The sequence below is a fragment of the Penicillium crustosum genome (assembly GCF_028827405.1).
Source record: "Penicillium crustosum strain IBT 35664 chromosome Unknown utg000002l_segment0_segment0, whole genome shotgun sequence".
NCBI lineage: Eukaryota > Fungi > Ascomycota > Eurotiomycetes > Eurotiales > Aspergillaceae > Penicillium > Penicillium crustosum.
Window position 1 is genome coordinate 8,947,408 of NW_026623123.1, and position 14,551 is coordinate 8,961,958.

The following is a 14,551-nucleotide window of genomic DNA, read 5'->3' on the forward strand; positions in this document are numbered from 1 at the left end:
GACATTCCACATCCTGCGCAGATGAACTATGTAGTTCCTTGTCTCACGGTTGTAAATGCATATTGTTACCTTTTAGTATACGAGATTAGGAAGGGTTCATTCTAATCTAGGGCTGACTGTCACGGCGTGAGATCGGTGGTGTGGTGGGGTAAGGCTCTTGAGACAGGGGAGTCTTGGCTATCTTGTGGGTTGCAACGGAGAAGATGCAACACGGGTGATGTGGGGTGACTACAGAATACAGAAGTGAAACTATACCACAAGGCTATAGGCATCTCAGATGCTTTGATTTTGTGTATGAACGGCAATGTTCGTGCTAGAAGTTGCCATAAATCGTTCTATATACAGCATAAGTGCTTGGTAGCAGGCACGGCTCAATCATAGCATTGATGTGTCTTCTCACAATATCTATTGACACGATCGGCACTCCGACGGTGAAACATGGGGCGAAAATATATAGAAAGATTAACGAAACATAATGAAACGGCTAGAGCTATGTCTGTGGCCATTTTAAGTTGATATACTGTATAAAAGGTCGATGTACGGCCCGCCCTGTCGGCGGATCGTCTTCTCCTAAACACAAGTCTTTCTTTCTGCCTCCTATACTCTCGTTATAAGCAAGCCCTGGTGGCCGTCAATCTTCACTTCTTAGTCAATCGTTCACCATAAACAGACTTTTGTTTCCATTACCAAATCTCTTTTCATCCTAATCATCAACATGCGTTTCTTCCAAACCCTTGTCGCGCTCCCTCTCATCGCAGGCGCTGTCGCCAGCCCTCTTGAGACACGCGCTACCCTTGAAAACTGCTCTGATGAGAGAGCACAAATGATTGACAGCGCACTCGCCCGCGCCGCAAAGATGGCCCAAGCCGGTGCCAAACTCATCCGCAGCGAGTCAGAGTACTCCAACAACCTCTTCCAGAGCTTCTTCAAGACCAGCGATACCCAGGCTCGCAACCGTGTCGCTCGTGTCTTGGACACGATCGCCACGGAGGCCACGGACGGAAATCAGGGTGTCGTGAGCTACTACTGCACCCCGGATGGCATCAAATGCATTGACACCCACTCTTTCACCATGACTGCCTACGGCGAGACCGATGGAACTTACGGAAGAATCCGGACTTGCCCTGCGTACTTTACCAAGTTCCCTGCCACGTCGGACGGCTGCGATGTTCTGGACCAGGCTACCTCTACCTTGCACGAGATGGCTCATACCAAGGGTATCTTCGGTCCTGAGACTTATGGCTACGAGGCAGTGCACGGTCTGACCTCTTCTGCCGCTCTTGAGAATGCTGAGAGCTATGCTTTCTTCTCCAAGTGTAAGTTTCTCCATCGTTTACACGGAAATGGTATATCACTAACGTTGTTGCTAAGCCGCTTTCCTCAACTGCGCTGTCACCAACTAAGCGGATTCCTCAGAGGAGAACAATTGTGTCAAAGAACACTTGTTAAGGCGAACTCAAGAATAGAGTCGAGATTGCATTTTGTTATCTTTAGTGGTCAGCTCTCTTTAATTTCGTCACAACGTACAAGATCTATTGATCACATTTCAGCTCAATCTCTCTATGGACACACTTTGTATACCGTAACATCTATACTAGGATTTTCGTAACTGCCGAAAGAAGCTGAACATGAAGCCTTTCGACATGGTATATAAGGGCTCTTGTTGCTGCTTTTCTATTTCTCGTACTGGATGGAGATCTTGCTTTTATCTAGTGGAGTAGCAGGGCGAAGTGGTTTATTTTGGTACATACCTACACCCACTATTGGACATTTTCAAACAACGCTTATATGCAGAAGAAACAATGGAACTTTGGTTTGTACTCGTGTTGAAACCCGGGACCAGTTTCGACCCAGTGGGTAAAGGTTGAGATCCGTGTGGTCCCTAAAGAATCCTAGGGCCTGACATACATATACCGCTGCACCGACAATGATTGTTATGGTCTTTTGCGCGGTTAAATATCTTATGTAATCAACCGGGTGCTCCAGGGCCCCAGGATTAGGGTTACCTATATGGCGACCTGGGTTAACGTGGGATGGAGCATTTGCTGTGAAGCATTTGCATGAATCAGCTGGGGAGCTAAGTAAACACGAATAGCGCAGAGCTTAGGCAGACAGCCCTAACTCAGCTAGTCAGTAAAGAATGACGAAGTGGATATTTCATACCATGGAATGCAATAGGTTTCCCCCCTACAACCAGTAGAAACGAGTACTACCCTGCATAGTGTACCCATGTATCTAAAATCTCAACACCTAGTATAAGAAAAGGAGGAAATGGAAAAAAAAATCTGCGATTGGTCCTGCTGATATCCCACAGCGACTGGGCCAGATCTGCATCCGGGCTCCGATCACACCAAGTAAGAGCTAGGAACAAACGTACTGTACATGGTATGTTGTAGACAGACAAAAAACATAGGACGCCTCAAGAGTGGTTATCATTCAAGGCGCCTTAGGGCGAAGGGCGCGGTGGCCTCTAATCATTTCCCAGCTTGACCGCAGTGCCCCAAGGCGGCTTTTGCTCGTCCATTCGAAAAAAAACACAACCATTATAATATCCTCCCAATCCGGAATTGACCCCACGGCGATGAAGAGCTCTTTTTAATAATCTTTCTTTCGCTTGGCTCTTCTATTGCTTGGGTGCGGCGTCCAATGCATTGTCCTGGCGCATCATAGTCTCCGGGTTCCACACTACCTCGGTTAGGTTGGTCAGGCCGGCGCTGTTCTCGCAGGTATCGCGCCCGCTCAGCGGGCCGGGGGCGGGAATCTTGGTGCCGGCACCGGCACCGGTAGCGATGGCGGAGTCCTTGAGGGCAGTCAGGAGGGTCTTGATGGACTCCGGGGTCAGGTCCTCGTAGTAGTCATCGTTAATCTGGACCATGGGGGCGTTGACACAAGCGCCCAGGCATTCGACTTCGATGAATGTGAAGAGGCCATCCTCGGTAGTGTGGCCGGGGGTGATTCCGAGGTGTTCGGTAATGGCCTTGACAATGGCGGTACTACCGCAGCCGCCGAGCTGGCATGGGGTCTGGATGATTCCGGATTAGGAAGAGCAGGAAATAGGTTTGATTCCAGGTGCTTACCGTGGTGCAGAGCTGCACGAAGTACTTGCCAACTGGCTCGCGGTTGTACATGGTGTAGAAGGTCGCAACCTCGTAAACGCGCATTGGGGGCATCTCGAGCATGCGAGCGACCTCATTCATGACGCTGATGCTGGTGAAACCGTGCTGGCGCTGACCGAGGTCGAGCAGAGGCATGACAGCAGCCTTCTTGTACTGGGGAGGGTAGCGCTTGAGGATCTCATCGGCGAGTGTGAGGTTCTGCTCGGAAAACTTGAACGGGAGGGTCGGGTTGTTGTTGGGCTTGTTGCGGTGCTATTGGAGACAATCACAGTCAGTATATGGATCTCTAATTCTTCAATCCCGAGACGTAATTGGCGCTTAAAGCACAGGAGGGGTTGAAAGGAATACGCACCACCGAAAGGGAGTCGCTGAACCGTTGCGAACCGGCGGAGAAGGCTCTGTATTGGGGTTTAGGGAGCTGGTGAACCAACTGGCGGCCGACCCGCGGGACTGAGAAGAGTTTAGAGGCCATCACGGGCAATGAGTGAAGGTCAATTGGGGGGAGATGAGGTTGGAGGTTGGAGGAGAAGTCAAGTTGACGAGGCGTTTTACTCGGGGTTGGCCCTGGACAAATCAGCATCCAGGGATTACTACCGCCTTACCAATCCGCTGCCATACAGTTGCCCGTCAATGAAATTAACACAACACTCATTTTTGGACACAATCATACTCTCAATTTGTTTTATCGAGACTGGAAATTCGTCGAAATATAGATTGGAAAACTGACAAATGCAGAAAAAGATCACTACCGTCCCAATCGCATCACCTTATTGTGCCGCATCCCATCAACCACACCCTCAGTCGACTAATCGACTAACTAAACGTTCTCCATCTTATAAACCTCATAAGCAACCTCCTCATACGGATGAGCCGAGATCAAAGCATCGACTGCATTCAGCATAATGCCTCGGCCAAGGCACATAATCTCAACCCTGACCTCCTCGCACCGTTCCAAAGCTCCGACAGCTCCGACCGCCGGGTCTGCGCCCTCGTTGGGCAGAAATTGGCCCGTGCCAACAGTCTGGAAACAGCATTTGGTATATTTACCACCTGGGAATGACCCCGCACCTGTGGCGAAGATGGCTTCTTTACAGGGTTCCACGTTGGCGGTCGGGACGAAGAAGATGAGCTTGTAGCGGTCTGGAATGGAGGTGGACATTTTGTGCTTTGAGTGGATGTAGCTCTGTCTGCGACTTTGTTCGGAGATACGAAGTAGCCCTGCGCTTTGCTGGGGGTTTGTTCTTGGGTTGATTGCTGCGAAACACGATGCTAGACGCAGGGCATAGGGTGCCTGGGATCGTAGTCGGGGCAGGAAAGTCGACCTCGTAAGGCTCCGGGTACCACAGAGAATGTTTCGGGGCATCAAATACTGTGTTGTGCAGCAGGGCTGACTGTCAGACACCAAGTGCATATAGTGAGGAGTCGCCTAGGCAGTCCAAATGAGGCCTGATTTACAAGGCATCAGTGATATCAACTATACTAATCCCACGGTAGATGATAAGGGCTGGGATAATCACGGCCTACTAAGTGTGGGACGCGGGACATAACCCTCATTGTACAGTGCCTCCTATGCTAACAAGAATAGTCGGCCGCTTATGCGGCTTTGTGATGTCTCTTTGGTGGTCTTTTTAGATGTCCTTTTAAGTGCATACGGTCACGCCCACTTTGAGACAGTAGACTTGCCCATAAATGCGTCCCTATATAAAGCTCTAAATAAAGAATACCATTGTCCACTAGACAGATATGCTCTTAGTTCTGTAACCCTATCAATTCAAGGCAAAGCATCTCTCAACACTATCAGCATTGTTACCCCACCAATGAACCATCTTGGCACCGGTTGTCCCCAAAAAGATGAAGATAAACAATAGATTCGCGTTGAACCCAGTGTCCAATGCTGCACCACTGATATAAGCCCACTTATTCCAGAAAACTCTCCTATAACGATAGAGAAAGAAGTTGGTAAAGGTGCCGACGAGAAAGGTTGTAAATGGCCCGGTACTGAGGTTACCATAGAAAACTGCTGCCGATGCGAAGAATATAGTCGTATTCCACAGATCGAAACGAGCGCGAGGGAATTTCTTGTGCAATAACCATATCACAAAGGGGGCAAGTGCGCCTGCAAGGAAACCCCAGAGGATGGGTCTGAAGAAGTCCGAAGCGAAGAGCTTACGAGGGCCAACGAGAGCATACTGGATGCCGGCTGTGTTGTACGACTGGAAATCTTGACCCGTCCACTGACCGAGGGGGTCTTTCTTCTTGCCGCTGACATAGTCGAATTTGGTGGCGATGACCCAGCGCATAACTCCATAGTTTATGGGTAGTGCAAGCATGTTGGCAATAACTTGGATTCCAATGACTTGTCGCGGAGGTAGGTGAAGGTAATGCCCAATCTAGAATCAATAATAATCAGTCTTCTATTACCAATGAATGGCATGGTAAATAATCAAACCTTCTGATCCTCTAGAACTATACGAGCATCGTACCACACATTTCCGGAGATAATTCGATAAGCAAGTTGGCCCAAAGGATGCCGTGATGAACCCTTCACATCAATCATATCTGTCGAAGTGAAGCAGTCAGTTGGAAGTAGCAATGGAAAGTAGGCCCGCATTAACTTACATCCGTAAATAAGCTCGTTGAAGTAGCCGACCTTTATGGAGAAGCCCGATATAGCATATACGAAGCTCATCGGTAACATTGATACTGCACCGAAACCCAATGCCACGAAGTATGTCCAGATAGGCATGTAAATCGTCTTGGAAACAACGACACCAAGAAGCATTAGGGTTGGTACCAGAGTAAGCGGAACCCATTCCCTGTCATTCCTTTTCAGTTAAAATCGTAACAAAGAACGGGAGGATCTTACCACTTCGTGATGCTGGGATACCGGTGGATGATACGACTAAAACTCGTCAATTACAGTATTCCGATACGAAATGGGCACCATGCATATATACCTCAGTCTATCCTGATGGTAGGCTCCTGATTGGTTTCTGGCTTTCCACATTCGGTATATCTTTGGGCCTAGAAACAGACCACACCAAGCAAAGGACGACATATACGAGGCCACCCACTGCGAGAATGTCAGTAAAAAAAAATGGATGCAGCAATGTGAAATTTGCTTACCATGAACATCTGCCACGTATACTGAGCCCCCGAGTAGGCAAGGCCCACTTCATCGTATTTCGTCTCGTTAATGTGTTGCATACCGTTAGAATCAAGATAAACTTGAAAATGATTAGTATGGGCTCCAAAGTTTCATAGAAAGATAGATACCCACTTAGATCATTGAACGGATAGGTTGTTCCATTCTTCATGAATACCCCGTTAGACATGATGTTATAAGTAGGCGATCCCCAAAGGTTCCCGAAATAGGCAATAGGAATCAGGATCCAACACTGGAACAGATGAGAAGATAACCTTTTGACACGGGATATTATATAAACTTACCGTTAAGACAAATGTCAAAAAGATAATCACCTGTACGCTGTAGGGATACGTGACAACCACCGAAGTGATGTTGGACCAATCAAGGGTTATGTTTAGCAACCCCATACCACCGCGCCCAGCTCCGATAAAGTTGACAGTATGATTGCGACTAGCAAACCAGCAAAGGGGAGCCAGAGATGCTACAAAGGGAAAGAGGTATTCTGGTAGGAACTGCCAAACAAATGTAGCCAGGAGTAGGATCCAAAATACCTAATGACAAAATTCAGTTAGCTGTTTCAGAGGAAATGTGAGCATAGATGAGGCAAATACACACCTTTACCTGCTCCCGCGCTCTTGTCTGGTCAGGTCTATTTTTGGCATCCATGCTTCGGTATAAGGTCACTTGTTGCAACGATAGAGGAAATATGAATTCGGGATCATCAATCAGGACTCCGCGAACTAGATAGGTTAATTTTCATTCAGTACCAGATACTATGAAAAGCACCTACCCATTGCAGCAAATGCAAAACCAAGCAAGGAACAACCCTGCTTTGGAATTAGCATGTTATTTTAGTCCGTTAAGGTTCGAACCTACCCATCCAAAAAACAAGGCAACTGCCGGGTTCATAGTGATATTGTAGTATAAGGCAGCGTTTGTCGGCAAAAAGGCTTTTCAGGTTAGTAATGTTGGCATATCAAGAGAGATTTAGATTTCTTACTGGCCCATTGACCCTGACTTCCAGCATTGGCGGCAATGCCAACAATTGCATGCTCCTTGGTCGACCAAGGGCCCGGGTTTAAGGAGAATGAAAATCTCCCCAAGGGTACCCTATAGGCAGGCAGAACACGTGCCATGAATCGACCGAGGGGATCAGAAGCTAGAATCACAAAGAATACTGGAAATGGAGCGTATGTTGTTCGAAAGCTAGTATGCTGTGAGCTAAAGCGTCTGCTGCCAATTTTGCGCCAGCAAAACTCACTAGGATAATTGAGAGACTATACTACCAATTGTGCAAAATACTGCTGATAGAAGAATTGAACGGAATGTCAAGACTGGAAGTGATGGGTCATCCTCAAAGCCAACGACCGTCCGCACCAGCTCGGGTATGTCCTTGAATTCAGCGGAGTCAAAGTCATATTGTGACTCGTCGAAAGAGTCAACTTCCTTTTTATCAATTGAGGCAGTATTCTTGACATCTAGGGGCTGAACGCTCTCAGTAGGGAGCTCCTGTGGTTCTTGTCCTTTTGCCATGTTGGTGCGAGGATTGCTGTCTGAAGGGATGCAGCTGTTGAGGTCAATCGTTTCCTACTTAAGTTGTGCTCAGACGGGTATCTCCCGGGACTTCTGTGATGATAGATAGGAATCGTGCAATGCTTGGCCCAGATGATAACAGCACTGCGTGAAAGAGGATCCTAGATAGGAAATCCTCCACTCGGGATATAACATAGTCCTCTAACTAGGTAAAGCCCATCCATTTTTTCTAGTGGTTCCTTAAACAGGAAAGGTGCGCTACAACGGACATTTTTAAACTATCCGCAATGAATGCGGAGCATTTTGTAGGCTAGGGACAAATACAGGCAATATTTTGACTATGCTAGACGGGGTTCGGGATTTCACAACGGCAAATTGATATTTAGGGCAAAAAGCGGCAGACCCCGATATTGGTCTAAACGCTTCTAATCTAAGTTTGGAGAGTTTTATGCTTACCTTGCCTTGGGAAATCTTTGTCCATCGGTCTTTACCTATCGCTGTCCTTCTTATTGTGGGTGGTGGGTATGGCACAAGAATGGGGTGAAAGGTGCAATGAGGGGAAGCCGAGTTCGGCCTTGAGAGAGCTTGTTAAAGAAAGGTAACTACTAGCTTCACTCTCCACTTATTATCCCAGGCCTCAATCGTAATGGCATAGGATTTATGAGTTGCCAGTTTGCCAGACTTTAAGCTCGTTATCATTTATTTCTGCCCTGCCCGATCCGCAAGATAAGGTCTCATTTTCCTAACATAAGTTAGAACATGATGTTCAGTTCAAACAAGAAAGAAACGCCAAGATGTCAAAGCGAATTATAGTTGAAACCACATATGATGACGCCATGGCTGGGGGATATTAGCTGCTATCTATGTACTTTGTGCTTCAAGTGAGAGTAGGATTACCTTGAAATTGTAACCGAACTTAGTATGCAATCCATGCATGTCGTAAACTCTTGGTGGTATTTCATCATCAAGTCTTAACTTAATAAACTACATCGTAAATATTTGACTGCTTTAGTATCTGAATGATTGCCCATCATCATTTCCCAGGATTTCTCAGGATTTCCCGCTTTAAGAGTGCCATTCTTGTTAAAGTCTTTTTATTCTTTCTTCATTTTCCAATATTTATCAATTTAAATCGTGGAAGAGGGTTGACCTCCAAACTCTACCCAGAAACATGGGGTCTTTACGCTTATTGGCCCTGGCAAATGGTATTGTTAGTGCTTCGGCCTTCGTGCTGCCCTCTCTTGGTCAAACTCCGATGACAGTTGGAAATCTGGGTTCTGATTTCATATGTGATCTACCCCCTATTCTTGATCCTGCCAGTGATGGGCTACCGTCAGCAGTGAGCTTGTTTTCTTCAGATGGGGCGTTGGAACGACAGGTAAAACGTCATCAGGCCATTGTGCAGGTTCCGTCGGTCTCCTACGACGATTTAGGCGAAATTGGCGAGGATGAGCGATGGCTTCCGTTTTACAAGCTTTTTCCTGTGCTCCAAAAGTCATATCCTACAGTGTAAGCTAGAAGTCTACCCGGGAAATCGTCCTCGCAGCTGATCACCTCAAGTCACAAGCGTGCAAAGCTAGAGAAAATCAATACATTCGGGCTGCTTTACACATTTGAAGGCTTGGATCAAACTCTAAAGCCAACCCTTCTTACTGCCCATCAGGACGTGGTTCCCGTTGCTGATGAATCCACATGGACTTATCCACCTTTCGAGGCTCATTTTGACGGCGAATATATCTGGGGCCGCGGTGCATCCGACGATAAGAACAGTCTTACAGCCATCCTCTCCGCCATAGAAGGTCTTCTGTCTGAGTCTGATTGGAAGCCTAGGCGAACTCTCATCTTGGCATTCGGATTTGATGAGGAAGTTGGTCTCAACCAAGGCGCTGCCCAAATCAGCAAGATACTCAAGAAGAGATATGGTGACGATAGCTTTGCTATTATCCTTGACGAGGGTGGTTTCGGCTCAAAGCCTCTTGATAACAATACCATATATGTCCACCCTGCAATCACTGAGAAGGGCCATTCCAATCTCTTCTTCGAGCTTCATAGCAAGGGTGGTCACAGTTCCGTTCCCCTACCGCACACGGGAATCGGTATCATTTCCGAGATTGTTGTTGCGCTTGAGGCCAATCCGTACCAGCCCAAAATTATCAAGGACAGTCCGATTCACAAACGCCTGATTTGTCAAGCGCGATACTCTCCCAACACCCAGCCTAAGGTCGAAGAACTACTACGAAAGAATGATTTTGATGCACTTGCCGCTGAATTCGCCAGCACTAGCTCATTGAACCGGTTCGTTGTTCAAACCTCACAGGCTATTGATCTCATCAAGGGCGGGGTGAAAATCAATGCCATGCCCGAGGTCGTTACCCTTGCTGTCAACTATCGCGTTGCACACCATGAGAGGCCCGTGCAGGTTCAGCACAAGGCTATTCAAGTGATTTCAAACGTAGTTGAGAAGTATGGTCTTCAGGTGGATGCATTCAAAGGCGACAAAGAATATCAGGATTATGTCGCAGAGCTTTATCCCAGCGATATACTACATCACAGTGATCTACAGCGCCATGATGAAGTCGACTACAACGGTACTCTTGTCATCAGAGCCACAAAGGCTGGAGCCGCACCGGTGTCTCCTGTTAGCGGTCCTGTTTGGGATGTTTTTTCGGGAACAATTCAACACACTTTTGCAACAGACGACAAGACTGTCGTGCCAGTAGGAGATGTCATGACTGGTAATACCGACACTCGGCATTACCTCAGTAAGTCTTACTATTATTTAGCGCATATATCACGTACTGACTGTATTATCAGGCCTTTCCCGCAGTGTATTTAGGTGGACCCCATCGATCAGCCGGGGCCTGGACAATATTCACACTGTCAATGAACGTGTGAGTATCTTTGACCACTTGAGCGCCGTTAGATTCTACTATGACTTCATTCGCAACTTCGACACTGCGGATGTATAAGAGTATGTCAACGTTGGGATATAAGTAAAAGAGGCGAGTTTATTGACGTGAAATTCAAGTAACCCAATAGACAACAGGATTAGCGAGAATGAGAGGGTGAAATAGCACCGAAACAGAGGGGAATATGAAGAATCCTGTAGACGCTAAACTAGGCTACGTACGAAGAACATCCAACGACACTCATTCATGTACTTATCCTAGTTCTTCGTCTTAAATCCTACACTGTTACTTGTATTTAAACTAGAATCTCGGAAAGAGTTTACGTGTCTAATCTTATATTTTTGATCGACCGTCTGGGCCATACAGTGCATGGCAAGGGTGGCATTCTACTCCATACGTCACTTTGCATTGATATACATGTAGGGGGAGGGAGGCAAGACAGCACAGCAATAATTTTCGTTGCTCTAAATTCGAAATTCCACGCGGTCTATGCTCCCTTGCCGAGGGGGTGTGTGTAGTGTTTTTCCCGCCCGAGGGGCTCAGCTGAATAAACTGGATCCTATACTCACACCGTAGGCTCTCCTTGTAAATCTCTTGAATACTGCATGAGCTGAATTTTTTTCTTCTGTAGATCAAATACCATTCGCTAGATCTTCCTCGCAGAATGCTAGGAAAATCTTTACGTATACGATTTCTCCAAAAGAAATGATCTTACGATGAAATGCATTGATCGACAGAATGTGGAACATAAGCTTTGCCATCCGATCAAAATATTAATGTGGAGCTGTGATCTGGGCACCCATAAGAGCTCAGTAGCTTCATGGCTAATACCCTGCGCGTTGGCTGTTTGCGTTTTATATAAACTGTTCTCGCATCTCTCGCACTTCGAATTTTTAGTATAAATAATTAGCACTTCCGCACTCTAGATAATCATCACACTTGTACCAATTTAGACGTTCAACTAATGAGGAGAGATGCAGAATTCAACGACTTTTTATATCTTCCACTAGCCCAAATAGCTAACCTCTCAAATACATAAGGGCCTGGGGAGTACGAAGTAGTGAATTTCGAGACCCTTATACTCCTGTCCACCTGAGCTGCCTCTAACCTGTGTAAAAACTCTGTCTCCCTAACTTTTATCCCCTGTCAACATGACTGGCCTGAGCTTGGAATTTGGGTCTTGGCGCGCTGGGGAGGTATAAAACTCGCGCATCTACGCAGCGGTATAGTCGCCAACTGCCAAACTCCTATTTCCGGTAAATGCTGATGATGCCTTGGTGGCTAATTCTAGCTTGGTGGACTGATTTAAGGCCGGCAGAAGAATTAAAATAGCTGAATTAAGTACATTGTATAGGGTGGTGTACTGAAGATTTACTCGTACAATCCCTGATTTTATCTCTAATCAGCTGCCCTCAACTCCTGATTATTTTCCATCATTAGACACCAGTCAGGAATACTGTTCTTTCCAAAAACCACATTCCTTCTGATTCAATAAAAAGAGCTTAATATAAATGAAGCACTTGGCTCAAGTTGGTTGATTAGACGTCAGATATTTAAAAATGTCTTGTTCCACATTCTGAGTCAAATGCAAATGAGTTTTTATTGTTATTCTGACTATCTATATAGGACTGATATCAAAGGTCACCCATTTTGCAATTTCTTCCACAGACCTAGCCGGACATGATATTAAAACGTCCATCTTCCCTCACAAATATACCCTGCCTTGCTTGCATATCGGTTCTTCCTGGAACCACCACATACCCCGAGTATGTCGATGATTCAAGCCATAGTTGTAGCTCCCTATCCTTTACTCAGGGCAATCGACTTCATGGTACCAGAGCAAAACTGTGCTCCCGTCAGTGGCTCTGGCAGGGAAGTCGACTCCAGTCAAACCTTTGGCAGTTTTCTCGTTATGACCACCAGTGCGGATAGCGCAAGGGTTGGTACCATGGCCACACTCTGCTTCACCTTGGAAGTGGAAGATGTAATCTCTATAGCCGTCATAGCTAGGGAAGAACCAATTCCAGACAGCTAGAAGATTCGCTCCCTGGCCATTGTAGGCATTGAAAGCCCAGAGGAAGTAGTCCTCCCCACCCTGGACCGGGCGAACGGCATCGTACTCGCAGGATCCGTCGACTTTGTGCTGGCAGACCTTGTAGATGTCGGCTTTCTTCAGAAGGTAGTCCCACCGCTGATATCCATCGCCTCTGTTGGCCATCCATGTGCGCTGCTCGGTTTGGATTTTGTAGCATTTGCCATAGTTGATGGATAGAGGGCCACTCGCAGGGGAGTTCACAACCTCTTGGTCGGCGACTGCTCCGACAGCGATCGAAAGGGCAAGCAGTGCTTGGAGGGCGGGCTTGATAAACATGATGGAGAAAGAGAAGCTTGAATGAGAAATTAGAGCGATGCAAAGGATGAATTGATTGAGATTGGTATTCTGAGAGCCTGATATATAGAGCGAGAGGTGGCCATGAGCTCATATTTATACTTCCATGGCTCTAGTCCTCCGTTGATCTTTCTTCATTTCACCTAGCAAAAGAAGACTACACATATGCATTGCATTACGTTACTTAATATTGGTTCCAACACAAAAAGGTGCTTGCTGAATACAAAGCTAGGGGCTATTAGCTGTTGTTACCATAGTACATTCCTCCAAATTGTACTCGCCTGAGATATGTCCTCCTGTAATGTCCTTGCACTTTATACCACATATGTACATGCATACACATACTTTTATATGCTAAATATTTTCTTAAAGCGAAACTTTCTAAGAAAAATGTTACCCATGGCATTGATACTGAATAAATGGTTTTGGTGACGCGGGGATTGCTTAATGGTACCATCCGGTTCAATACAACATCACCCAAAGGGCATGTGACAGAAAGCATAAACTATGCAAGCCCATATAATGCCAAGAAATGAGTGTTTTCACGTGTAGAATCCTTAGTCATTTGATCAGTAGTACTCCGTATGGTTTGGTAAAATATCAGCATTAGGCCAATTCCCGTATTCATCAACAACGTTGCACAGGATGGGCGGGTGGATCGTGCCGAGCCAGATCTGTGAAACCTTGGAACTCTAGGGGACCCACAAATTTTTCAGATTCGCGCCCCCAATTCGTTACATTCTACTCCATATAAAACTTTCTTGCCATGGGATCTGCTCCATCCGATTCATCACACACTCCTTCGTCATTCTTCGGCTAAGCCTATGCATTTAGAATACATTCGATGACCCCTGTCCCTGTGTAGACGATACATGACGTATAGCAAAGGTCTGCGCATTCTTTTCAGAGTAGAGTATTCCAGCTACCGGCCCGTTAGATGACCAGATGAAGATTCAGCGAACTTGACATATATTTGAGCAAACACCACGGCGCTACTCCGTATCGGAAGTGAATAAAACAAAAAAGGTGAAAGTGCCCCGCAAGCAGGTCTTATGTGATACAAACTACTGGAGTGAATGATTCATCAGGAAACAGGGACTGCCCTAAGAAAGTTGAATAGATGCCCTAATATTACTGTGGATAGTACAAACTATATGGGAGGTCAAAAGTTTGTTAAAACTCCCTATATTCACTAACAATCGCTCACAAAAGTACCATCTAACTCCTCACTATGTTTCTATAACAACATTTTTTTTTTAAAAAAATGGTTCAAGTCGAATTAGGTCTTTAATCTACTATGTATTTCTATCTATAAAATATACCAAGTCCCTAAATGCCGGGTCTTCAGGGGCGTGGAGATGACATGTGATGGGCTTTCTGATAAAGGAGCTTCCGACTTCATACTTCCTTTGTTATCAATAAAAGGTATTAAATGTGCTCAAGGAGATCGAGATTA

At 46.1% G+C, this 14,551-nt stretch overlaps 6 protein-coding genes across 6 annotated transcripts; 2 read left to right on the plus strand and 4 right to left on the minus strand.

The window, feature by feature from the left end:
- Nucleotides 1-715: 715 nt before the first annotated feature.
- Nucleotides 716-1,403, plus strand: N7487_006912 (putative metalloproteinase; the record flags this gene model as incomplete). The annotated part of the gene is made up of 2 exons (XM_056874659.1): nucleotides 716-1,316; nucleotides 1,372-1,403. The coding sequence occupies 2 exons, from the start codon at nucleotides 716-718 to the stop codon at nucleotides 1,401-1,403; spliced, it is 633 nt and encodes a 210-aa protein (XP_056732379.1).
- Nucleotides 1,404-2,623: 1,220 nt separating this feature from the next.
- Nucleotides 2,624-3,588, minus strand: N7487_006913 (complex I 24 kDa subunit family protein; the record flags this gene model as incomplete). The annotated part of the gene is made up of 3 exons (XM_056874660.1): nucleotides 2,624-3,022; nucleotides 3,078-3,368; nucleotides 3,469-3,588. The coding sequence occupies 3 exons, from the start codon at nucleotides 3,586-3,588 to the stop codon at nucleotides 2,624-2,626; spliced, it is 810 nt and encodes a 269-aa protein (XP_056732380.1).
- A 345-nt stretch (nucleotides 3,589-3,933) lies between these two features.
- On the minus strand, nucleotides 3,934-4,275 carry N7487_006914 (uncharacterized protein; the record flags this gene model as incomplete). The annotated part of the gene is made up of 1 exon (XM_056874661.1): nucleotides 3,934-4,275. One exon carries the CDS (start codon nucleotides 4,273-4,275, stop codon nucleotides 3,934-3,936), a length of 342 nt encoding a protein of 113 aa, XP_056732381.1.
- A 607-nt stretch (nucleotides 4,276-4,882) lies between these two features.
- N7487_006915 (OPT family oligopeptide transporter) lies at nucleotides 4,883-7,797 on the minus strand (the record flags this gene model as incomplete). Its single annotated transcript, XM_056874662.1, has 13 exons — nucleotides 4,883-5,506; nucleotides 5,566-5,675; nucleotides 5,736-5,932; nucleotides 5,983-6,018; nucleotides 6,074-6,189; nucleotides 6,243-6,343; nucleotides 6,397-6,514; nucleotides 6,567-6,815; nucleotides 6,880-7,004; nucleotides 7,055-7,091; nucleotides 7,141-7,214; nucleotides 7,265-7,470; nucleotides 7,526-7,797. The coding sequence occupies 13 exons, from the start codon at nucleotides 7,795-7,797 to the stop codon at nucleotides 4,883-4,885; spliced, it is 2,265 nt and encodes a 754-aa protein (XP_056732382.1).
- Nucleotides 7,798-8,968: 1,171 nt separating this feature from the next.
- On the plus strand, nucleotides 8,969-10,766 carry N7487_006916 (M20 family metallopeptidase; the record flags this gene model as incomplete). Its single annotated transcript, XM_056874663.1, has 3 exons — nucleotides 8,969-9,306; nucleotides 9,358-10,559; nucleotides 10,612-10,766. The coding sequence occupies 3 exons, from the start codon at nucleotides 8,969-8,971 to the stop codon at nucleotides 10,764-10,766; spliced, it is 1,695 nt and encodes a 564-aa protein (XP_056732383.1).
- A 1,747-nt stretch (nucleotides 10,767-12,513) lies between these two features.
- Nucleotides 12,514-13,077, minus strand: N7487_006917 (uncharacterized protein; the record flags this gene model as incomplete). The annotated part of the gene is made up of 1 exon (XM_056874664.1): nucleotides 12,514-13,077. One exon carries the CDS (start codon nucleotides 13,075-13,077, stop codon nucleotides 12,514-12,516), a length of 564 nt encoding a protein of 187 aa, XP_056732384.1.
- Between the last annotated feature and the right edge of the window lie 1,474 nt (nucleotides 13,078-14,551).